At 44.9% G+C, this 26,564-nt stretch overlaps 1 protein-coding gene across 1 annotated transcript in view; it reads right to left on the reverse strand.

Moving 5' to 3' along the window:
* Positions 1-26,564, reverse strand: part of RYR3 (ryanodine receptor 3) — a 380,950-nt gene that overhangs the window by 139,253 nt on the left and 215,133 nt on the right. Inside the window, exons 39-43 of the mRNA XM_014532943.1 lie at positions 16,962-17,235; positions 15,845-15,959; positions 11,393-11,522; positions 9,932-10,035; positions 6,976-7,111 (exon numbers count right to left, since the gene is read on the reverse strand). Of these exons, the coding sequence (XP_014388429.1) occupies positions 6,976-7,111; positions 9,932-10,035; positions 11,393-11,522; positions 15,845-15,959; positions 16,962-17,235 (759 nt within the window). The remainder of the gene's footprint in view (positions 1-6,975; positions 7,112-9,931; positions 10,036-11,392; positions 11,523-15,844; positions 15,960-16,961; positions 17,236-26,564) is intronic.

The following is a 26,564-nucleotide window of genomic DNA, read 5'->3' on the forward strand; positions in this document are numbered from 1 at the left end:
AACAATGAAAATACATCCTGCATATCAGATATTTACATTACGATTCACAACAGTAGCAAAATTACAGTTATGAAGTAGCAACGAAAATAATTTTATGGTTGGGGGTCACCACAACATGAGGAACTGTATTAAAGGGTCTCGGCATTAGGAAGGTTGAGAACCACTGTTCTAGAGTATGTCTCTTGTCAGTTCTCACAGATTCTCATATAATCTTCACATGTCATGTGATGGATGTGCAAGTTATGATCACTGATGATAAATCTGCCCAGAGAAATTCAGCAAAGCTAGGAGATATGTGTTTTCAACAACCAAGTTTGTAGCCTGGGGAATATATCACTGAAACACGCCAAGGATTCAAAGAAAGCACAGAAGAACTCTTCCCTTCTTCTTGCAGATTAGTAAGAAATCCATTACTTCTTGGAAGCTATGTTAGGAAGGGATTAATCAGGCACCCAGACATATCTGGGTCTAGACTGATTATAGAATTTGCAACTGCCGAGTAAATAGAAGCTTCCGAACTTCATTATTCTCAGAGTGAAACACACCCCAAGGCTTCCAGCTAGCTAATAAAAATAAAGTAGAGAAAATTATATACTTTAAGAAGTTCTTTTAAAGACAAATCTTGTTTAAGAAGATTTAATACAAACATTAAGAATGACTAGGAAAATAATGTTATAAATAAGTTTCCAATTTTGTTACTTTGATAGAGCAAGAGCTTTTGACTTGGCTTTAAAAAATGTGTTTAAGAAAGCATTAGCACCAAACAGTAATTTAATAATGCCACTGTTTTTGACAAGCTCAAAGTAAAAAATGCTGTTTCTCCTTGTTCATTATGGAGACAGTGCTACGAAGACAATATTGCATAATGATTGGACTGTTGTTTGGTCACCTAAAGCCAAACATCCTCAGTAAAAATCCTATGAGCTGTATGATTCAGGGCAAATAGGTACACTCATTTTTCTTATTTTACAGAGAGCATAAGGAAGATAAGTGTACCCATTTCAATAGATTTTTGCATTATGTAAGTTAACTAGAGGCCCCATGCACGGATTCATGCACCAGTGGAGTCCCTTGGCCTGGCCTGCGGGATCAGGCCAAAACTGGCTCTCCGACATCCCCTGAGGGGTCCTGGATTGCAAGAGGGCGCAGGCCAGGCTGAGAGACCCCACCAGTGCATGGTCGGGGTCAGGGAGGGACACAGGAGGTTGGCCACTGGGGGAGGGACTATGGAAGGGCTCCAGCCTGTCTAGCTCAGTCCTGATCGGTTGGACTCCAGCAGCAAGCTAATCTACCGGTCGGAGCGTCTGCCCCTTGGTGGTCAGTGCACGTCATAGCAAGTGGTTGAGAGCGGCCTTAGCATATCATTAGCATATTACGCTTTGATTGGTTGACTGGATGACCGGACACTTAGCATATTAGGCTTTTATTATATAGGATACACTTAAAAGTACTTTGAACAGTGCCTGGCACATGGTTAATGATCAGTAAGTGTAAGCTGTTATCATCACTAGCACCATCCTCATGACCCATTATTACCAACTCTATCATTACTCACTACCATGTATCATGGTCAACTCAACCACTTACTATGACCATCTATCACCCAACTGTCATATCCCACCATCACCCACTATGACCACCCCCACAACTTATCACTACCCACAACTATCATCACACCATCACTAACCACCACCCAACTCAATCATCTCCCAAAATGGGCTATGACTACTACTCAACCATCATATCCCACCATCAATATCATTGCTAAGCACCACCCACTATCACCACCCCCATTATCACTCACCATTGTCCACCTTCACCACCTATCACCACCCACCATTACCCACAATTGCCATCCACTATCCCCATCCTACTCCCACCATCATCAACCACCATAACTATACCCATCATCTACCACAATTACCCATAATACCTTTATCTTTCACTGCTGAGTAAAGGTGACAAAAGTGGCCATGAAGTCCTTTTCAATCACCTTTTAGACATACAAACTTATAAAAGATGTTGAGATCTTGAGGGATCTATTTCTTAGATTCTTCCCATTTCAAATGCCCTAATACTCTTGTTAGAATTATGAACAACAACGACAACTAACACAACTGCAGGCTATGTTTCCAGACCTAATCTAAGTTTATTATTTCATTTAAACCTCACAACAACTCTGTGAGATATATACTATTATTATCTCTACTAGAGGTCCAGTGAACAAAATTCGTGCATGGGAGGAGGGGGGGAAGTCCCTCCGCCTGGCTCACACCCTCTCCAATCCAGGACTACTCGGGGGACGTCTGACTGCCTCTCTCACTCCGGGACTGCTGGCTCCTAATTGCTTGCCTGCCTGCCTGCCTGATCGCCCCTAACCCCTCTGCCTGCCTGCCCGATCGCCCCTAACCCCCTCTGCCTGCCTGTCTGATCACCCCTAACTGCTCCCCTGCTGGCCTGATCGCCCCTAACTGCCTTTGCCTTGCCCTGCACCCAGGACCCAGGATTCCCTCTTCTGGCCAGTCGCAGGCACCTGGGACCTGGGCTTTTCTTCCTCTGGCCAGCCACAGGCATCCACTACCTGGGCTGGCTTCACCTGGGCCAGTCGCAGCCGCAGCCACAGGGGACCGTGAGTGGGTGGCTTCGCCCGGACCTCAGCCACAGGTGCTGGTGCCTGGGACTGCAGGATGGGCAGTTTGTCCCTCTCTTGGGCTGCAGGCACAGGTGCTGGCGCCCAGGACCATGGGGCGGACGGCTTGTTCCTCTCCCAGGCCGCAGGTGCAACTGGCACCTGGGACCACGGGGACCGTGGGGTGTATGGATTGTTCGTCTCCTGGGCTGCAGGTGCAGGAGCAGCTGCTGGCACCCGGGACCACAGGGTGGGTGGCTTGTCCCTCTCTCGGGCCACAGCTTGGCTGGTCCCCATTCCTCTCCTGTGAGCTCATTTGTGCCTGGCTAGTCCCCATTCTTCTCTCCCCAGTGTTGAGTGTCTGAGCCGTTAGGGCATTATGGCGTGAGGGCATGACAACCATTTGCATATTAGCTCTTTATTATATAGGATGTTATATAGTACATATATAAAAAAATACCAGGGCTAGGAAAGTTTTAGTAAGTTGCCTAAATTCACAAAACTAGCAAGCAATAAAGCTACATTTGAACCCAAGACATCTATTCTCTAGCCTGAGTTCTCCCACATCACTCTGCTGTGTTTGAGACACTCATTCTCATTCTTTAGGTATTTAGAAAGATTCAAGATGTTTCTTTCTCATACTCTCCATCTCTCTCTTATTCATGCTCTTTCCTGTGACATCTACTTCCACTATTTAAAGTACAGATTATTTGCATGTCTACTCAGTCCCAAACTGTTGATTGATTGATCTCTATCCTCTCATCCCAATTAGGGGCATCTCCATTTTGGGTTGTACACTGCAAAATCAGCATGGCCTAAACAAAACCAAACTCATAATTGTCCATCTCAAACTATTTTCTTCTCACATCCAGTTCTTGTTCCTACCCTAAATTGCTAAGCTTCAATGTGACTTCTGTTTGTTTCAATATACCCAGGCCCAGCCACTATAATTATCACTACCACCCAGTTCTATAAATTCTGCCTCTGTAATTTTTTTTGTTTCTTTGTTACTAATGTTATGGCCCCACCCCATAACAAAGAAACAGAATTTCCGGAGGATGAGGCCCAGAAATCAGGACTTTAAAAAGATTCCCAGGTGATTCTAATGTGCAGCCAAGGTTGAGAACCACTGCTCTAGACCAATAGATCACTGTGTTTCCTGAGCACAGCACGCTCTAGCCTTCCAGTCACTGTTCATACTCGTCCCCAGCTGGATCACCTCTCTTACATCTCTGTCCCTATAAGTTTGATCCCTTAAAGCTCATCTCTAACATCACCTACTTCATGAGGCCTTTTCTGATCTTCTCAACTGGATGGGAGTTACCCCTCAGGAAGCCCTCCAGCACCCTGTCTCTGCCTTACTTCACTTATTATAGTGACCTCTGCCATGTGTACTTCCCTTACTAGACTATAAATTTTTTGAAAGCAGAAGCGAACATTCTTTGCTCAAAACAAATATGTCTTAGTATTACAGAGTATTACAGAGACACAATAAACATGAAAACAAAATGCATGTATCTTCCTACTGATTGGCCAACTTGCTAGAGCTAGCTGCATTATGAAATGGCACTGTAGAGACTATGTTCAAAGGGCATAAAACAACTTACTAGCAAGGGGGACAGACTAACATTTTGGTCTAGAGTTTAGTTCAGTGTGGTCATATATAACCAGTAGAAGTAATCCAGATAGGAGCATAGCCAGTGGGTTCCTTTACCTTCTTAATTTATGCAGACAGTCCCACTAAATGAGTCAATAAAGCTCTTGATTTTGACTGCAAAGGTGGCCAACATGAATAAATTGGTCCTGTCTATTTACATAATTTGATGAGCCTTATGCATCCTCAAAATCCATTTTAAGAAAATTCTCTTTATTACCACAGTAACTGCATTAATTCTATGCATGCGATCACTTGGATAGGAAGTAGAACAGACATAGAGGCTACTCTGAAAGTAGTCTCAAAGAAAATGGAGTTCAGCAATTGTGGTGATGAACAGATAGGGACAGAGAGAAGCAAATACAGGTGATTAAGAATTGGGCTGGATGGGATCCAGAGGAACAAAATACAAACATCTCAAAATCTGTGACCCAAGCAGGAAAAGGGAAAACCAGGCAAATGGAAATCATTCAAATATTAAGAATAGAGTATATTACAGTGTAGGAAGGTAAGCATGTGGGATGGGGGTAAAGAGAAATGAGAAAAGCACATCCCATATAATAAAAGCCTAGGTGGCAACATCCTTGTGCAATATCGTCACAAGATGGCTGCTGCAACATCATCACAAGATGGTCACCACACAAAATGGCCATCACAAGATGGCCACCACAAGATGGCCGGCAGGGGAGGGAAGTTGGGGGCGACCAGGCCTGCAGGGGAGGACAGTTGGGGGATCCAGGCCTGCAGGGGAGGGAAGTTGGGGGTGACCAGGCCTGCAGGGGATGGAAATTGTGTTCAACCAGGCTGGCAGGAGAGGGCAGTTGGGGGGCAATCGGGCCAGCATGGGAGGGCACTTGGGGGCGATCAGGCAGACAGGGGAGGGCAGTTGGGGAAATTGGGCCAGCAGGGGAGGGCAGTTTGGGGTAATCAGGACAACAGGGGAGGGCAGTTGGGAGCGATCAGGCTGGCAGGGAGCTGTTAGGTGTCAATCATGCCACAGGGGAGCGGTTAGGGGGCAATCAGACTGGCAGGCAGAAGCAGTTAGGGGCAATCAGGCAGGCAGGCAGGCAAGTGGTTAGGAGCCAGCAGTCCCGGATTGTGAGAGGGATGTCCGACTGCTGGTTTAGGCCTGATCCCACAGAGTCCCAGATTGGAGAGGGTGCAGGCCGGGCTGAGGGACCCTGTCCCCCCATGTGCACGAATTTCGTGCACTGGGCCTCTAGTCTATATATACAAAAGCCAAGCAACTGGAATGATCAGAATGACTGTTCACTATGATGCACACTGTGGTGGCCAACCAGCTTGATTGGGGCCCTGATTGACCCCCTCAACCTCCCGTGGCCCCCCGCCCCTGGCTGGCCCTGCCCCTGATTGCCCCCACCCTCCATTGGGGGCAGGGCTGGCCAACTTCCCGTGTCCCCTCTTCTCCGCTGGCTTGGTCCTGATTGGCCCCTATCAGGGTGGGCCAGCCGGACCCCACCATGCATGAATTCGTGCACCAAGCCTCTAGTTCAGCGGTTCTCAACCTGTGGGTCACGACCCCTTTGGCAGTTGAACGGCCCTTTCACAGGGGTCGCCTAAGACGATCCTGCATATTAGATATTTACATTGTTCAACCAGGCTGGCAGGAGAGGGCAGTTAGGGGTGACCAGGCCTGCAGGGGCGGGCAGTTAGGGGAGACCAAGCTGGCAGGAGAGGGCAGTTGGGGGCGAGATCAGGCCAGCAGGGGAGGGCAATTGGGGGTGACCAGGCCAGCAGGGGAAGGCAGTTGGGGGGCAATAGGGCCAGCATGGGAGGGCACTTGGGGGCGATCAGGCAGGCAGGGGAGGGCAGTTGATATAATGGCCCTATCATGTCAATATATTTTGAGGTAAATTATCATACTTAAAACAACCGTTATGATTGCTCATTAGCTGCAATTCCTTTTTTTAAAATCACTTAACCAGCCCAGCTGGGCTTATTAGCCTGGAAGACCAAACTGGGAGAAGGAAGAATGATCATAACTATAATGTTAAAACAAGTGAATTAGTATTATAACAGAATCTTGGAAGACAAGGTATATTTTTAAAAAAAGCAGTCCACAGAATAATATTTAGGGTTGCTATAGCAATTTTTTTCTCTATGGGGTTTAGTTACCTTTTATAGCTTGTACACAGTTATTCTTGATTTCTATTAATTTATTTATTCATTAGCCATCATTCCATCCATCCATCCATCTAATTGTCTAAGGATCTGGAGGCATCTCTGCATTTAACTCTGTGAACTAGTAAGATGAAGATACTAATAAGCCCCTCTCTTACTGATAGGAGTCATCCATCCATCTATCCATCCATCTAATAGTCTAAGGATCTGGAGGCATCTCTGCATTTAACTTTGTGAACTAGTAAGATGAAGATACTAATAAGCCCCTCTCTTACTGATAGGAGAAGAGATACAGAGAGCTGATAAACCCAAGCCCACACAGTAAGTTTCTTGCTGCATCTGGCACTAGAACTGAGTACCCAGTCCATTGGATGCTTCTCTTAGTCCTTGTTTGGCCTGATTCTCCCTGATACTTTCCACCAGCTGCCACCTGCCTATAGGTATCTATCATCTTTATGGATAGGAAGTAATGCAAAGGATCTTCTTTTCCTGTATTTACCCACAACTGTGCCATCTTAGGTCTGAAAGGCATAGAACCCTTGGGACTCACTGTTCACGAAGACGGCAAACCTCAGGAAGGACAGGTACCGCTCCCCTTCAATGGGGTTCCAGCCGACGTCAGGGTATCCTTTGGCCAGCAGCATGGGGCAGCTCTGGAGGCCACAGCCTGCCAAGTAAGTCACCACCTGCCAAGAACAGTACAAAAGTAAGTGCCCAAGGTTTTTACAAAAGAGCTTAAGTACTGTGCAATTTTGGGACTGGAAGGCTTTCATTTCCCTAAAAGCTAGAGAGAGCCCAAAACTTTTAAAGCAGGTAATTTAGTAGATTTAAAGCCAGAACCTCTAATTCATGTTTGTTTCCAAGTAATCAACATGACTGATGATCACCTTTATGTCTGAGAACACCATGTGCTATCTATTTCCTGGTTTTCCCTGTTCTGGCACGAAGGAGCTACCATTTTAAAATAGCCCTACCTAGGGCGCACCTGGGGAGACAGTGGTGGATCTAGGCTGGCCATGTACACTTGGCCATGTTATTTCATGACCAAATATCCAGTCACTGGTTGACTCTCAGTGGGTCCTTAACTAATCAGGGGTCCCTACTCAAGTTCTGCATCAACAACAGTTATCCAAGGGAAAAGCCAAGAAATGAAGGTTGGGGTGAAGAGGCTGCAGCCAGTTATAGATTAGGACTGGCAGTGTTCTCTTTGCTTCCAGGTTACCAGACACTTACCATACGATCTCAGCTCTGTGACATGTAGAATATTAGAATCTGCCCACTTTTAGAAGGTGTCAAACAAAAGCCTGGCAAATAGACACTTTCTTGAAATTCAGTTGTTATTCTACCATAACCTTGGATGTTTTATGTATACAGGGAGAAGAGGAAAACCCACTAGGTTGCAAAACCCTGCTAGTCAGGAATGGTGTCTTTTTCATTTTTCAATCCCCAGGGTCTTTAACCAATGTCACCCAAACAAATTTAATAAAAATGAAAAAATCCCCAGGGTCTGGCACATATTAGGTGCTCAATAAATATTTGTCAAGTGAATAATGTATTTGCTGATGTCAAATACTTGAACTCAGTTTGCAAGAATAATGAATTGAAGTCAAAACTCAGTAAGAAACTATCGTTCTTCTTAAACCGATAAGAAAACTATTCTGCTTGGAGCTTAGATTTGATTTGGCCTTTAAAGTGTCAGGAAAACATCAGTCAAGGCAGGAATTAGGCAGAGTTTTCAGGATTACAGGTACCAGGCATTTCACCGGCCCCTAAAGTAAGTGCTCGTGTGTGTGTGTGTGTGTGTGTGTGTGTGTTTTCTTGTTGCTGTAGTTCAGTCTTAAGGGACCTAATTTCTGTTGTGTTCAAAAGAAGGAAGGAACTGCAGCATTTATTGGCCCTTTCTCCATCTCTCCCAGGAACAAACGTGGGAAATTTCCTGACATTGGTCTAAACAAAGTCTGTGCACTGTGCTAAGCTGCTGGAACCACTAGAAAGGGGGCAGCACACCTCATCATCCCCTTTACAGATTTTCCTAAGTCCCTGCTTCCCCTCTCTCCCAGCCCCCCTGGCCTCCATTTATCATATCTGCATTTTTCAAGAGATGCTCGGGGTCTTTGTTGAGCAGTGTCATTTGAAAAGATGAATGTGGCTGAGGACGGGAACTGAGCACTAAACCTTGTGGCCCTGTCTGGCTATAAGAGAACCATCAGCTACCTTTTTATACAGGCGTCGGTTTTCACCTCACCACTAAAACACTGTGCTACTTATTACTGTTTAAATGTATGAATAACAGAGTTCGAGTGAAGTCTGTCCCGTCAGAGGCAGAGACCGTGGCACTGTGGGGCAGCTATCACACAATGTACGGATGGTGGCCCAGCATTTGAATGTGTGTGTATATGGGGGTTATTTTATTTCAGTTCTAATCACTTCTTATGGAAACCAGGCTGTGCTAAAACGCAAACCTGGCTCTTCAGTGAGGCCCTGTCATTTCACTAGAGCATGGCCTCTGGGCCCGGATACTTTTGAAGCCCGGCTCTGACAACACTTACAAGCCCCACGACATTGAAGATGCTACCTAATCTCTCTCTGCCTCAGTTTCTTCTCCTGTCACGGGGGCAATAATAAGACGGTGTGTTCCAAGGCTCACATGAGGTGATTCAGAGTGGGGTCTGGCAAGCAGGGATTCTGTAGGGCGTGCGCTTCTGTTATTAATTGTGATGGTAGCATAAAGTCCAATTCCTTACTCGCCCTCATCTCTCACTCCCCCCACAAACTCTGTGCTCCTGTCATAGGCTGCTCCCCAATGCTCAGGCACACCATGCTCTCCTCTCTAAACCTAAAACGCTCCTGGCACATGGATGATTAGCTCCTACTCACCCCTCAGCTCATCACTTTCTGAGTCTCCTTCCTGATTCCCTCGCCAGGGTTAGGAGCTGCTCTGCCATGTGCTCCCAAACCCACCACTTAGGGGATGACCTCTGACTCATCCCCCCTCACCAGGATGCTCTTCTTCACACTCAGAGAACGCACTGTGACTCTTGTCAGCTGTCGGGTCAAGGAAACTGTCCCAGAGTGGGGCGGGGAGAGGTTGGATGAGTCAGCCCCAGTCACCACCACCAGAGGCGCAGTTTATGGTCCCAGCGTGGGCAGCTCAGTTCTGTCTTATTTGTACATGGATGGGTCAGGTGTGGCATTGAGTATAAGCTCAAGGACCCAGAACTTGATCAGGAACACAGGTGCCTGGTAGTGTTCCATGTGGACCTGGGAGGCTGGGCCTCACGTACACAAATGTCCACATACCATGCCTAAGAGGTTGGCAATCTCTGCCCACGGGAGACGCTCTGCTCCTAACTATCATGCGCTGCCAGCTACTCACATTCCACCCCTTTTCACTGAGGGTGAAGGAGGTTCTGATGGAACCACCGAGCCTTTGGTCTGCACCTGCTTGGCTTGGCTGCGCTGTACACAGGAAAGAGCAAGCACAGTGCCTCCCCAGGGCCAGGTACCTTCTCGAGGTCTGGTTCCTCTAAGCCCAATGCTAACTCGTTGTTGTCCATCACGGAGGAAGCGGCCACATCTAGCGGAGTGGATCCCCTCATCGACGGGGAGGCTGAGGAAGGAGGAAAGAGAGAGAGAAAAAGGGACCAAGAGAACACCCCTCGCTGAGCTGAGACTGCAGTGCACACAACTGGCCAGCAGAGGACAGCAAACACTAAACCTGGCTCAGGTCACTGTTCTGCCCGATTTAAGAACAGCTCTATTTTCTTCCGTCCTCCCTCTCCTTTTAACACATTCCCCCACTCATTACTGATTGAGTACAGATTAAGTTGGAAAATCAGTTCATGGGATTAGCTGGGACCATGCATTTTCAAGTGCTTTTCTAGCATGAAACTTCCTGGGGTCGTCATTTGATGATCACCCCACAGACTCAGATGTCACTTGAACAACTAAGCTCAAGTGATTTGGCCATTTCTGGAGCCACCACCTAGAATTTAAAAATAGCCTCAAACAGCATTTGCTCATATAGTTATCAGGTCACCAATGTTGTCTTTGGTTTTTCTTTGTCTGCTCCTTAGGCCAGAATTAAGAAAACCTTCGGGTGGCATTTTACAAAAAGGTTGGTAGCCTGAGGTTGCAGTTGATAAAATGGAAGCCTGATATATCAGATTTCATGTGCATGGATGTGTGTATCTGTGTCATTTGGTTTACGTTCAGAACACTGAGTGAGGCACGTGTTTCATGATGCTTTTCTTGTGGTGGTGGTGGTGGGTTCACAAAGCTTATCCACCTTGCAGCTACGGAAAGCACTGGCTGGTTGGCCGATAGGACAGGCATGCTGCCTACAGCCAGCCTGGCCGGAAGGGACTGCATCCATGACCTTGGTCTCACTAGCACTGCTCCGTGGTCCACTGAGTGGGCTGGGAGGAGCTGTGTCCCCAGACTATATCTGCCATTTCAGGCAGCATTTTATAAACCTGGCCCCAAGAGAGAGGAGGTAGAACTGTGTGACTATGCCCACAAACCTGTCATTGGTGCTGGCTGGGAGCAACATCCCTACTTGTTGGAGAGCAGAGACATGGACTCATTATTTTATTTGTTTTTAGACCAGGCAGGGGTCCTTTTCCTATTAAAAAATCCCATAGAGCCTGGCTGGTATTGCTCAGTGGTTGAGCATCAACCTATGAACCAGGAGGTCCCGGTTCGATTCCTGGTCAGGGCACATGCCTGGATTGCAGGCTTGATGCCCAGTGTGGGGCGTGCAAGAGGCAGCCAATCAATGATTCACTCTCATCATTGATGTGCCTATCTCTCTCTCTCCCTCTCCCTTCCTCTCTAAAATCAATAAAAAATATTAAAAATAATCCCACAGAATATGAGTGGCTTCTTTCCTTTCACCCCCTGAGTAAGTGATCAGCAGGGGGAGTGTCACCTCTGAGCCCCAATGTGGAAGTTACAAGGTGACATACCTAGGCCAACACTGCTATTCTCCAGCAGGTAACTCAGGTGCTCAAACATGGCCTTCTGATTCTGCCGGCTAATTCGACAGAAATAGCAAAGGAAGCGGCAACAGCTAGCCACCATCTTTGGAAAAGCGATCTGTAGGGAGAAGTAGGAAGTGTCAGGAAAAGAATCTATCATGAGGTCTTTCTGGAAAGTCTGACTTCAAAGAGTCCTAGGCTGAAGTCTGGCAAGCTGTGAACAGTTTGGGAAAGTAAATTTTCTCCTTACCTCAGCTTGTGCCAAGACTTAGTCATAGGAGAGACAGAGAGTATACACCTAAGGAGAGGCTTCCAAAAATACTGACAGCTAGTTATAGTTCTTGAAATATCTTTCTCAAAGGAAACAGACATCAAACAAGAATTGCAGTCATTCTTAGATACCATGTGAAATTGCACGGCCCCACACCAGACTATTGTTTCTAACTAGGAAGGGGGTGGGCAGAACTGTGATGGGAAATTTCAGGAAGGAGATGGGTGATCATAGACAGATGATCACTAGGTCAAACCCGAGTCCTCTGGGTAAAGGCTGGCGGGAGATGGGTGATCATAGACAGATGAGGCCCAGCACTAGGTCAAACCCGAGTCCTCTGGGTAAAGGCTGGCCCTCCAGTTGTGGAAGCCTCAAGGCCTCACCTTCTCAGCCTGCGAGTCTTCCCCAACTGGTTCTGTCCTTCTCTCCTATGAGCTCCTAGGTAACTGGATTCACACAATTAGCACTGAGATGCCATCTTCTATTACTGTTGACGGTGTTTGGCTTCTCTGCTGATCAAAGTAATTAGCATCTCCAGGGCCTGGCCATGTCTTAGTTTTGATCCAATAGTGCTCAGTAAATGGTGTCAGAGTTAACCTCTCTCAGGATCCTAGGAAGCCCTTGATTCCCCCATTAGAATCCTGGAGGTGCTCAAAGAAGCAATGTTCTGACACCTGCTCAGGCACCAAACCTTTGCTCAGGGATCTTCTGGAGAGAATCTACTTTCCTAAGAGCGCAGACAGGAGTAAGTGAGCTTGGCATCTGTTCTTCCATCACACTCTGCTTCTCAATACTGGTAGGACCCCTTTCCTAGGACCCTGGGTCTCTAAAAATTTCTACATATTTTTGAAAACATACCCCATCTTCTGCTTTCAGAAGCTATCTGACTCTGAGGAGGACCCCAGACAAGCTGGGCCCTGTTTCCTCCTTCCTCCTTGCCAGCAGGAGCTCCCCCTGACAGCAGGCACCTTATGGGGACCGGTCAGGACATCCTCAGGAGCGTGGCTCACAGAGGAAACCCACACACTCCCAAGGGGATGCCGCCAGGATCCTTACTAAGATCTTGTTCTCCTTTAAAACAGCCATCTGCTGACCCAGCACAGGACACACCAGGCTCCTAAGTGGACCAAGAGGAATTCCAGCTGGGAGGGGGTGGGGCTGCAGAGGATGGTAAACAGAGCAGCTGAAAGCCAGTGGAACAAGTGAGAAAAACTCCTGAGCTTACAGGGCTGAAGCTCTCGCTCTGGCTGGAGGCCATTGAGCAGCATCCTCCATCTGTGGGCTCCTTCCTGGCACTGTGTACACCCCTCCCTCTCCCTGGGAAGAGTAACTGAATCAATGGGCTCCAGCCATGTGGCTGCAAGCAGGTTGCCTCCTGTGTCCCTGCCCAGGGGTCAAGTTCTGCCATTACCTGAGATTTCTCTGCGCCCAGCACATTCACCATCACCTCCATCACCGTCTCGTGCATGCCGAGGACGCGCATGAGGTTGGGGTGCTGGTAAAACACCTTGTTGTTCATTATGTCTCTAGGGTAAGGACCAGAGAGAGAGATGTCAGCTCGTGCTTACTTCACAGGGATGAGACACACACACACACACACACACACACACACACACACACACACACTCAGGGTGAACAGTGTAAATGGGACAGGCTATGTCTACTGCAACGGCTGAGGGAGAGGCTGATTCAGTAGCTTTTCTATCTTTCCATAAAGTCTCTTTATTTCTTTGGAAATGAGTTTGAGGAATGCACACATACCCTCACCCCATCTGGTATCCTCACAGCCCTTGCCCTGGGCCGGGCTGAGGGAGAGGCTGATTTGGTAGCTTTTCTGTCTTTCCATAAAGTCTCTTTATTTCTACTGGAAGATTCTTCTTTGGAAATGAGTTTGAGGAATGCACACATACCCCCACCCCATCTGGTATCCTCACAGCCCTTGCCCTGGGCCCTGGTAATAGAGGCTCAAGAGTGGTGGGATGGAACAGTCAACAGCGGAAAGGCTGCAGTTCTAATGCTTGATTTCAATAAAATGAAACTGTGAGCTGGTCAGTGAACCTATTTAGGCCTGCATTTTCTCATCTGCAAAATGGACGTGCTATGTTACCCAAGTAAAGGAGGTGTTTTTAATGTCTAAAATGCTATCTTTTTGACAACATGGCTTCTAAGAATGAGACACAAGCTATTGTTATGGGAAAATGTATTGCAGAACTAACAAAAATGACACTCAAGGATAGTCCTGAGAGAGGAAGGTATAGGTAGTAATGTTTCAGAGGGAAGTCCCAGCAGTTTTCTAATCAAAAGCAGATGGGCTCAAAAGGTATCTTTTAATTGGGTTGAACACACTGTCCCTTCCTCTAACCTTTTTCAGTGCTTCCCTGAGGCTACTTGCATCAGATTCAAGCTAAATAACTGTTTTTCTCCAAGACTCCACCCAACTTCTGGGTCAAAAGCAGATGGGCTCAAAAGGTATCTTTCTTATTGGGCTGAACACACTGTCCCTTCCTCTAACTTTTTTCAGTGCTTCCCTGAGGCTATTTGCATCAGATTCAAGCTAAATAACTGTTTTTCTCCAAGACTCCTCCCCACTTCTTCTGGCAATGTCCCTTCACTCTGATTAGCAGGTAGCCTGGTCTGTCAGGTTATGAAAGGTGACTGCTGTGGCAAGGATGTAATCCCACAGGGTGCCTGCAGGAGGGGCACACAGAGATGGTATATGATTTGACTCTGGAGCATCCATACAGCAAGGTAAACCAGTTTTCCCACATGGTGTTCTTCTGAGACTTGCACTTCACCGTGAATGACCTACCCTAGCCCATTGATCATGAGCAGCTCCTCTTCCTTGCCCATCCTGACGCTGAGGAGGCAGCGAATCTGGCCAAGGGCAGCCAGCAGGTTGATGGTGTCACTCACGGAGGCCTGGCTGATGGTGTAGGTCTTCCGCAGGGCCTGCAGCAGCTCCCCAATGCTGTCGTACTGCCTCCGGAGGAGGTTGAACATCATCCGGATTAGGTCTGCATCCTGGATCTGGTCCTCCTGGGCCCAGCGGATCATCGTCTGTGAGATGAGTTCCTTCAGTGTTGCTAGAAGGACAATAGAAAGGACCAGTACTGTGGCCATCCCAGCTCAGGGAGAGCTGTGTACCTCAGTACTTTATTCAATCATAAAACACATCATCATCATCAGCTGATCAAGGTTAACAATATTTTTTTTGGAACAAAGCTGGAGGTATCATACTACCTAACTTTAAATTATACTACAAAGTGACTATACAAAACAGCATGATATTGGCAGAAAAACAGACACACAGACCAATGGAACAGAATTGGGAGCCTAGAAATAAACCCATGTTTATATGGACAAATAATTTTTGACAAAGGAGCCAAAAACATACAATGGAGAAAAGAAAGCCTCTTCAATAAATGGTGCTGAGAAAATTGTAAAACCACATGCGAAAGAATGAAACTAGACTACTGTTTGTCCCCATATACAAAAATTAATAAGACCTGAAACAATAAATTACATAGAAGAAGACATAGGTACTAAACTTATAGAACTTGGTCTTAGAGAAAGTTTTATGAATTTGAGCCCAAAGGCAAGGGAAGTAAAGGCAAAAAATAAATGAATGGGACTATATCAAACTAAAAAGCTTCTGCATAGCAAAAGAAAACATCAACAAAATGAAAAGGCAACCAATCCAATGGGAGAAGATATTTGCAAGCAACAGCTCTGACGAGGAGTTAATATCCAAAATATAAAAGATTCATACAGCCTAACACCAAACAAACAAACAAACAATCCAATTAAAAAATGGCCGGAGGACCTGAACAAACACTTCTCCCAAGAAAAGATACAAATGGCCAACAGATATATGAAAAGATGCTCAACCTCACTAGCTATTAGGGAAATGCAAACTAGTATAAGATACCACCTCACACCTGTTAGAATGGCTATAATCAACAAGACACGTAATAACAAGTGTTGAAGAGGTTGTGGAGAAAAAGGAACCCTCACATTGAGCAGCATCCTCCATCTGTGGGCTCCTTCCTGGCACTGTGTACACCCCTCCCTCTCCCTGGGAAGAGTAACTGAATCAATGGGCTCCAGCCATGTGGCTGCAAGCAGGTTGCCTCCTGTGTCCCTGCCCAGGGGTCAAGTTCTGCCATTACCTGAGATTTCTCTGCGCCCAGCACATTCACCATCACCTCCATCACCGTCTCGTGCATGCCGAGGACGCGCATGAGGTTGGGGTGCTGGTAAAACACCTTGTTGTTCATTATGTCTCTAGGGTAAGGACCAGAGAGAGAGATGTCAGCTCGTGCTTACTTCAGTGTTACGGAAATTCAGGGATGAGAAAACACACACACACACACACACACACACACACACACACTCAGGGTGAACAGTGTAAATGGGACAGGCTATGTCTACTGCAAGGGCTGAGGGAGAGGCTGATTTGGTAGCTTTTCTGTCTTTCCATAAAGTCTCTTTATTTCTACTGGAAGATTCTTCTTTGGAAATGAGTTTGAGGAATGCACACATACCCCCACCCCATCTGGTATCCTCACAGCCCTTGCCCTGGGCCCTGGTGATAGAGGCTCAAGAGTGGTGGGATGGAACAGTCAACAGCGGAAAGGCTGCAGTTCTAATTCTTGATTTTAATAAAATGAAACTGTGAGATGGTTAGTGAACCTATTTAGGCCTTCATTTTCTCATCTGCAAAATGGACGTGCTATATTACTAAAGGAGGTTTTAATGTCTAAAATGCTATCTTTTTGACAACATGGCTTCTAAGAATGAGACACAAGCTACTGTTATGAGAAAATGTATTATTGAACTAACAAAAATGACACTCAAGGATAGTCCTGAGAGAGGAAGGTGTAGGTAGTAATGTTTCAGAGGGAAGTCCCAGCAGTTTTCTAGTCAAAAGCAGATGGGCTCAAAAGGTATCTTTCTTATTGGGCTGAACACACTGTCCCTTCCTCTAACTTTTTTCAGTGCTTCCCTGAGGCTATTTGCATCAGATTCAAGCTAAATAACTGTTTTTCTCCAAGACTCCTCCCCACTTCTTCTGGCAATGTCCCTTCACTCTGATTAGCAGGTAGCCTGGTCTGTCAGGTTATGAAAGGTGACTGCTGTGGCAAGGATGTAATCCCACAGGGTGCCTGCAGGAGGGGCACACAGAGATGGTATATGATTTGACTCTGGAGCATCCATACAGCAAGGTAAACCAGTTTTCCCACATGGTGTTCTTCTGAGACTTGCACTTCACCGTGAATGACCTACCCTAGCCCATTGATCATGAGCAGCTCCTCTTCCTTGCCCATCCTGACGCTGAGGAGGCAGCGAATCTGGCCAAGGGCAGCCAGCAGGTTGATGGTGTCACTCACGGAGGCCTGGCTGATGGTGTAGGTCTTCCGCAGGGCCTGCAGCAGCTCCCCAATGCTGTCGTACTGCCTCCGGAGGAGGTTGAACATCATCCGGATTAGGTCTGCATCCTGGATCTGGTCCTCCTGGGCCCAGCGGATCATCGTCTGTGAGATGAGTTCCTTCAGTGTTGCTAGAAGGACAATAGAAAGGACCAGTACTGTGGCCATCCCAGCTCAGGGAGAGCTGTGTACCTCAGTACTTTATTCAATCATAAAACACATCATCATCATCAGCTGATCAAGGTTAACAATATTTTTTTTGGAACAAAGCTGGAGGTATCATACTACCTAACTTTAAATTATACTACAAAGTGACTATACAAAACAGCATGATATTGGCAGAAAAACAGACACACAGACCAATGGAACAGAATTGGGAGCCTAGAAATAAACCCATGTTTATATGGACAAATAATTTTTGACAAAGGAGCCAAAAACATACAATGGAGAAAAGAAAGCCTCTTCAATAAATGGTGCTGAGAAAATTGTAAAACCACATGTGAAAGAATGAAACTAGACTACTGTTTGTCCCCATATACAAAAATTAATAAGACCTGAAACAATAAATTACATAGAAGAAGACATAGGTACTAAACTTATAGAACTTGGTCTTAGAGAAAGTTTTATGAATTTGAGCCCAAAGGCAAGGGAAGTAAAGGCAAAAAATAAATGAATGGGACTATATCAAACTAAAAAGCTTCTGCATAGCAAAAGAAAACATCAACAAAATGAAAAGGCAACCAATCCAATGGGAGAAGATATTTGCAAGCAACAGCTCTGACGAGGAGTTACTATCCAAAATATAAAAGATTCATACAGCCTAACACCAAACAAACAAACAAACAATCCAATTAAAAAATGGGTGGAGGACCTGAACAAACACTTCTCCCAAGAAAAGATACAAATGGCCAACAGATATATGAAAAGATGCTCAACCTCACTAGCTATTAGGGAAATGCAAACTAGTATAAGATACCACCTCACACCTGTTAGAATGGCTATAATCAACAAGACACGTAATAACAAGTGTTGAAGAGGTTGGGGAGAAAAAGGAACCCTCATTTACTGCTGGTGGGAATGTAAACTAGTACATGGAAAACAGTATTGAAGTTCCTCAAAAAATTAAAAATAGAGTTACCTATGACCCAGCAATTCCTCTCCTAGGTATATACTTGAATAACTCAAAATATGACCCAGCAATTCCTCTCCTGGGTATATACTTGAATAACTCAAAATCATGTATGCACAAAGATACATGCACCCCTATGTTCATTGCAGCATTAGTCTCAGTAGCCAAGACATGGAAACAATTGAAGTGTCCTTCAATAGATGATTGAATAAAGATGTGGTACATATATACAATGGAATACTACTCATTCATAAAAGATGAAATACTGCCATTTGTGACAACATGGATAGATCTTGAGAGTATCATGCTAAGTGAAAAAAGTCAGACAGAAAAAGGCAAGAACCATACAATTTCATGCATATGTGGGTTATACAACTGAAAGCAACAAATGGAAAAACAAGATAAATAACCAAACAAAAACTCATAGACACAGAGAACAGTATGGTGGTTATCAGAGGGAAGGGGTTGAGGGAGATAGTAAAGGGTAACGAGGGTTAAATACATGGTGATGGAAGATTTGACTTGGGGTGATAAACACACAATGCAATACACAGATGATATATCATAGAATTGTGCACTTGAAACCAATATAATCTTATTAACCAAGGTCACTCCAATAAATTTAATTAAAAACTTTCTAAGGATGGGGTATAGAATGCAGAGAAGTAGAATATGTTGACAAAAGACACATATGTGCTTTTTCTTCATATGCTACAAGAAAAGAATATCTCAATTTCATATTGAGGGTGCTAAATATTCTATTCTGATTAAATTATATCTAAATAGATGCTGGAAATAGAAGACTAAATAAAACACTCTTCTTGACTTCAGGGTGCTCACAAGCTAGAAATTTACATTTTAATTTTATAAAAATCAAATTTTATATTTATTTTTTATAACATCATGTAATAAATACTAAAATGGGGCATGTGCAAGTGCAATGGGATAGAGTGGGGAGTGATAAATTCTGTTGGGTTAAGGCATGAGAAGACGTTGGTGCTGCCTCATTAGAGGAAAGCAATACTAAGCACCGGAATTTCTCCACCATAGGCACTATCTTCACATATTTAAAAGATACCACATACCACAAACTGATTAGGCCATGCCATTGATTCAAGAATTGTAAAGGACGATATAAACACACAGATACATTAGGAAATGGAGTGAAGTGGGTATGAACACTCTGTCAGGCCTAAAGGCTTTGCACTTGGACAACTGACCATCACGTCCTGCACTGTGCTGCCCAGATCTCTGCAGGAGTCAGCGGGCACTGCATCATGGACTACTTTCACAAGCACCAAGAGAGAAAGACCAGTAGACTTTGAATTTTGAATTTCTCAGGGCTCATACTAGTGCAAAGAAATACCACTGGTTGTACAAGTAAAGGAAAAATTGCTGAAGTGGGACTCGAATCAGCTGTGGGACCTTTAGAAGTTTGACTAAATGGTCCTGAAAAAGGCAGATTGACATTGGTGTGGGAGGATGATCAGAAGGGTGAGGAAGAACTGAGCAGGAGGAGAGAGCAGAAGGGCTCCTACCAGAATGGCTGGGTAGGCACTGCTCACCCCTCCCCATGCCATACACACTCCCACAAAGTGCCGTGACAGAGGTGAGAAATGTTGCTTTTAAATCATAATTCCATCTAAGTCTGGCTCTGCCTATCACATTTCTGCAAGGTATGAATGGCACCAAGAGCCTGAATTCAGACCTGGGAATAAAGGCAGAGCTCAGGGGACAATGAAGGTCACACAGTCTATCAGTGAAAGGACTGGGAATAAACTCAGATGGGTGCTTCATTGCCTGTGCCATCTCTAATCGTCTAGTTTTCTACCTCCATACACTATATATGGCAGGTGTCTGCTCTACATCCAGTCTTGGCTCATCAGAAGGATATAAAAATAGAGCTCCAGAAGAGATCTAGATGTAAAGGATTAATTTAACTTACCACTGTGTCTATCAACACTGTGGGTATTTTAGGCTCAGATGGGAGACATAAGCTGAAAAACTTAAAAAGGGATACTGAAGGCAGAGAGTACAGTTAAAAGATGTTCCTAGGAGATCTCACTAGGCAGGGATTGCTGACTAATAGCTGTTAGGTTAGATGATATCTGAACCCCCTGGAGGAAAAAGTTATTTATGGGCTACTGGGCTCCTCTCATGAACTTGTTTCCTCAGTAGGCAAATGTAGAAGTTCCTTTCTCCTAGTTAGGAATTCACAGTAAGGAATGAAAGCGAGACAAAAACATAAACACTCTTGGACCCAACGTAAGTTTTTCTAGTCCTGTAAGTACAATTCCCCTTTTAGCCTACATTTTGGGCTGAAAGGATTACAGTCTCAGCACTAACAAGAAAATTCTCTGCAGAGATAATACACATCATTCACAGTCCCTGCCACACTTGAAAAACAACAATCAGAACTGTCAATCAATCTAGGTCCATCCTCTTTTCAACAGGGCATTTAGAGTTATAATGAAACCAAGTAAATACTAGCTTTTACTCAACCCAGCTTTCAGATTAATTCAGGATTTGGGCGAGCTCTTAGCCTCACAATGCCTTAAAAATTCAGATCAATATGTAGTCTAGAAAATGAAACATTTATGGCAAAACATCTCACTTGAGGGCAAATGGGAAAGGAAATAGCCCCTTTGCCTGAAAAGATGGAACAGGGATCGCCCACAGGTTCTTTGTCCTTCAAGGTAAGAATAGGAGAATGCGGTAAATAAATATGAGTGGGAACAAAGCTCTGTTGAAAACATAATGTGACCCCAAGATCACAACAGAAAAAGCAAGACTCATCACTGTTGGGTTACTGATGGACAGGTGTAATTCACTGAAGGCATGATACTGAAGGCTAGTCTTGTTGGTCAGGCTTTCCAGATGCAGGACTGAGGTCCAGAAAGTGTGGGAAAGAATATGAAAGGAAGAAATGGGAAGAAAACTGTGTGTGTGGGGGAAGAAAACATTCCCAAGACCCTTCAAAAGCAATGTATTTTGTGGCCTGACACATGCTAGAGACCTAGCACCCACCAAGCAAACCTGGTTTTGAATCAGTGAATTTCTAAGGGTCTAAACCCTCTGAAACTGTGAAAATGGAGCTCTACACCCCTGGCAGCTAAAATCTGAAAATTACTCAGATTTAAATTAGCTCCCATGATCCAGTGGCAGAGCAGCATCAATATCAGAAGCTAGTAGGCTCTCCATGTATCTGCACATTTGAGGATTAAAATAGTTAATACTTATAACCATGTCGGGCACATATTGTGGGCTTTAGATAGGTTAACTGCTATCTATACAGCAGTGATAAAAATTGTGGTCTATAGAGCCATGAGGTAACCAAGATCCTTTAGGCAGCTTGTAAGGCCAAATATACTTTCATAATAATTCAAAGGCATTATTTGCCTTTTTCATTGTGTTGATAGCTGTTCTGATGGTGCAAAAGCAATGGTGGGTAAAACTGCTGGTGTTTTAGCATGAATCAAGTCAGTGGCACCAAAATCTATTCTTTACTGCCACACCACCAGGAAAATGCCCAGTTTCTCTTGAGAATGTCCTCAATGAGATATAAACAATTATTAATCTATATAATAAAGAGCCAGGGTCATAACGACCATTACCACGAAGGCTCAACCAGACCGGGGCCACTGTGGGTGCCCCAACCCAGCACTGACTGCCTAGGGCCATGGTCGGCAAACTGCGGCTCGCGAGCCACATGCGGCTCTTTGGCCCCTTGAGTATGGCTCTTCCACAAAATACCACGCGCACGTACATACAGTGCTATTGAAACTTCATGGCCTATGTGCAGAAGTCCGTATTTTCTGGAAGAGCCACACTCAAGGGGCCAAAGAGCCGCAGTTTGCCGACCACTGGCCTAGGGGGCTGCTGATCAGGCCTGGAGAGAGGCCTGCAGAGAGAGAGAGGCAGGGTCTGATCCATAGCCTCTGTGGCAGCTGTTGATCAGAATTTGCCTCCATTTCTCTCTAGGCCTCCAACCGGGGCTGCTGATCAGCCCCACCTTTCTGAGCAGGCCCCCTTGATAGGCCCAGAGATGCTGACTGGCATAGAAACTGACCAATCAGAACCAAATCTGGGTCAACTGTGAGGAGCCAATGGCTGCCTAGGAGGCGGAGCTTTTGATGTTGACTGGCATAGAAACTGACCAATCAGAACCAAATCTGGGTCAACTGTGAGGAGCCAATGGCTGCCTAGGAGGCGGAGCTTTTGATGTTGACTGGCATAGAAACTGACCAATCAGAACCAAATCTGGGTCAACTGTGAGGAGCCAATGGCTGCCTAGGAGGCGGAGCTTTTGATGTTGACTGGCATAGAAACTGACCAATCAGAACCAAATCTGGGTCAACTGTGAGGAGCCAATGGCTGCCTCGGAGGCGGAGCTTTTGATGTTGACTGGCATAGAAACTGACCAATCAGAACCAAATCTGGGTCAACTGTGAGGAGCCAATGGCTGCCTCGGAGGCGGAGCTTTTGATGTTGACTGGCATAGAAACTGACCAATCAGAACCAAATCTGGGTCAACTGTGAGGAGCCAATGGCTGCCTCGGAGGCGGAGCTTTTGATGTTGACTGGCATAGAAACTGACCCACGAAGGCTCAACCAGACCGGGGCCACTGTGGGTGCCCCAACCCAGCACTGACTGCCTAGGGCCATGGTCGGCAAACTGCGGCTCGCGAGCCACATGCGGCTCTTTGGCCCCTTGAGTATGGCTCTTCCACAAAATACCACGTGCACGTACATACAGTGCTATTGAAACTTCATGGCCTATGCGCAGAAGTCCGTATTTTCTGGAAGAGCCACACTCAAGGGGCCAAAGAGCCGCAGTTTGCCGACCACTGGCCTAGGGGGCTGCTGATCAGGCCTGGAGAGAGGCCTGCAGAGAGAGAGAGGCAGGGTCTGATCCATAGCCTCTGTGGCAGCTGTTGATCAGAATTTGCCTCCATTTCTCTCTAGGCCTCCAACCGGGGCTGCTGATCAGCCCCACCTTTCTGAGCAGGCCCCCTTGATAGGCCCAGAGATGCTGACTGGCATAGAAACTGACCAATCAGAACCAAATTGGCAGGCAGAGGAAGGCATTTGGGGGTGAGATCAGGCTGGCAGGGGAGGGCAGTTAGGGGTGATTAGGCAGGCAGAGGCAGTTGGGGGCGATCAGGCAGGTAGAGAGGTTAGGGGCCAGCAGGCAGGCAGAGGAAGTTAGGGGCAATCAGGCAGGCAGGCAGATGAGTGGTTAGGAGCCAGCGGTCCCAGATTTTGAGCCTGTGGTTGGACATCCCCCGAGGGGTCCCCGATTGGAGTGGGTACAGGCTGGGCTGAGGGAACCCCCCCTCCGTGCATGAATTTCATGCACCGGCCCTCTAGTTTTATTAATAATAAACTTTTGAGTATATACCTTTTTAATACCCCATGGGACAAAATGGGAGGAAGTATGCTGAAGCACTTCTGCATGTCAAAAGGCAGTGGTCTCCTTGAGGAAAAGAACTTGTGTGATTGAGCTGCAAGCTAAACTAGCTGCTTGCTTCATGAAGTGTAATTTTCTTAAAAATGAAAGAAGTAAGTCTATCACTTCACGAAAAACCAATGACCGCATCTGTTTCTCTGATATAACTTGAGTTTTCAAGTGAAAACTAGAATTTTGGAAAAAGTTTATCTGCCATTGTGAGTTTGACAGTTTCCCAATACTTAAAGACTTTTCTTGTTAAATTGTTATTAACAAATGTAATTTTAAAACATTTCATAATATAAATATGTTGAATTTGGAAGCTTTGCATTACTTGGTGAACCAGTAATTTCCCAATAACCATGCATCATGTTACAAAATCATTCATGGGTAGAACATCCATTCAACATGCAAGGCAGACCAATGCATTTTTATGTAACCAAGTAGAAGAATTTCTTTAATATGACTTTAGATTCCACATGGCAATTAACTTTTGAGAAACTACTACTTGCTGAGCTTTATTTTTAAACAGGAGAAAATCAAAGTTTAATACGTATGCATGGGAAATTCACATAGGCATGATAATTCCATGAAAAGTCCAAAGACAGTGAGGCAACATTGGGTATATAAGACAGTTTTGGACAAAGGAGAAAGGGAGAGATTATACTTGTTGAGTTTTTCTATAGTATTAAAGGAGAATTTCCACAATTATCTAAAAAAGCTATTAAAAAATTTCCCTTTCTAATGATATATCTGTTTGAGGCTGATTTTCTTCCTACTCTTTAATCAGGTATAAGAATCCAACTATCTTCTATTAAGTCACACATAAGAGACATATAAAAATGCAAACCAATGTCACTCTTCTTATTTTTTGTAGTAAAAATTTTAGTTGTTTTTATAAAAGTATGTTCTTTACGTAACATAATGGGTTTTTTATTATTTTTAAAATGATTAACACTTGTTTAAAAATTTGTTTTAAATTCAAATTCAGTAATATTGATAGGTACAATCCACATAAACCAAAGATTTTAGAGGTCTTTGAAAATTTTTAAGAGTGTAGAGGGGTCTTGGGACCAAAAGCTTTGGGAACCACTGATCTATGTAACCGGGTCTCCGCTGAGGGATGACCATGGCTGAAAGGCAACGCTTTCCCTCCACTAAGAGGAAACTGTTTCATGAGGCTGTGTGACTCCAATCAAGTAACTGAGACATGAGCCTCGAGAGCAAAAGCTTAGGAAGCTTTCTGTGTTTGTTTCTGGATGGGAGGTAGAATAAATGTGAGGATAAGAAGAGTAAGACATCTCACAATGAGACATAAAGAGAGGATTAAAGAACCATTATTTTGAAAGCTGAATCCTCGCAGTCAGCAAGGGCCCCAGTCATTATTCATTCATCACTAAAGGGCTTTCCACCAGCCTGAGGGGCCCTAAATGCTTCCCTCTTCAATTTGGGTTTAAGATAAGTCATCTCAGAGCAAGGGGGGAGCCAGGTACCTTGCACACAGGGGCTGCGTGGACTTCTTCAGCCTGTTCTGCAGCCAGTGCAATGAAATGGGGCACACAGAGAAAGGTACACTACAGCCTGGATGGGCACTTAACCCTTTGCTACTGACATTAGCTGACCCTTCAGCAATGACTTTACTCTCATTCGTACTGGAAACCAGATTGTCCACTCCAGAAGACTGCTCGGGAGTCAGTGTATCTAGGCCTCAGGACAGACCTTATTCACAAGTTCTTTCCTGTCTTCAGCTCAGTAGCTGAGTTACCTCCAGAATGTCCCTTCCAAATTAGCTTATGAATCAAAGGGTATTTTCTGTTAAGTACTGAGTTAAGTACCCTACACAAAACTATTTCAAGACACAATCATTACACACAGTGTCCTACGTAGGGGAAACTAGGAGCATTTAATGAGAAATAAAGTATATAATGGGTAATACCATTTTCTTAAGAAATAAGATACTTCTTAGAAGGTACAACATCTAGAGTAATACTTACATTCAAAAGAAATTAGAGAAGAGAAATGATCTCTTATTTTTTCCCCAATGGGTCCTTTATCTAAAGTTCTGTATATTTCTATACTAGGTCCACATTGCACGGAGACTGAAGAAGCAGGGCAGAGAAAGCTCTATCATGAAGTTAAGAGAGGCCTTTGAAGGGATGGCTGAGATGATCTAATGGAAGAGATACTCTTTGCTGTGATGACCCTGGAATGCCATTTTCCTTTAAGAGATGGCTTATACAAGCAGTCCCTGTAGTGAATGCTTTATTTTTTCTGCCGTCAATGGGGGAATGCTGACAATTTTGGCAGGAATTTCAACAGCAAAGGGAGTCAATTCTCGAGATAAATTTGAAACCCTTTCCTTTTAAAAAAATATATATTTTCATTGATTTCAGAGAGAAAGGGAGAGGGAGAGAGAGAAACATCAATGATGAAAGAATCATTGATCTGCTGCCTCCTGCATGTCCCCTACTGTGGAACAAGCCCGAAACCCGGGCAAGTGCTCTTGACTGGAATTGAACCCAGGACCCTTCAGTCCACAGGCCAACGCTCTATCCACTGAGCCATACTGGCTAGGGCTGAACCTCTTTCTTAACCAAAGAGAGACAGATACATTAAGAACAGTTACAACTAAAAAATGATTTCATTTTTTTGTTGCTTTTCTAAGTTCTTCTTTGGAAATGCTGCCCTTTAATGACTTAAAAACACTTTTTATATTAATAGGAAACACAACTCCTGAAAGAGGACAGACTCCAGGAGAAGGCAAGGGTGAGGATGAGAGCTCAAATCTACTGCTTGATACATTTATGGCCTAGTATTTATTTCTTTCTTTCTTTCTTTCTTTCTTTCTTTCTTTCTTTCTTTCTTTCTTTCTTTCTTTCTTT

Source organism: Myotis brandtii, unplaced genomic scaffold (assembly GCF_000412655.1).
Source record: "Myotis brandtii unplaced genomic scaffold, ASM41265v1 scaffold927, whole genome shotgun sequence".
NCBI classification, from domain to species: domain Eukaryota; kingdom Metazoa; phylum Chordata; class Mammalia; order Chiroptera; family Vespertilionidae; genus Myotis; species Myotis brandtii.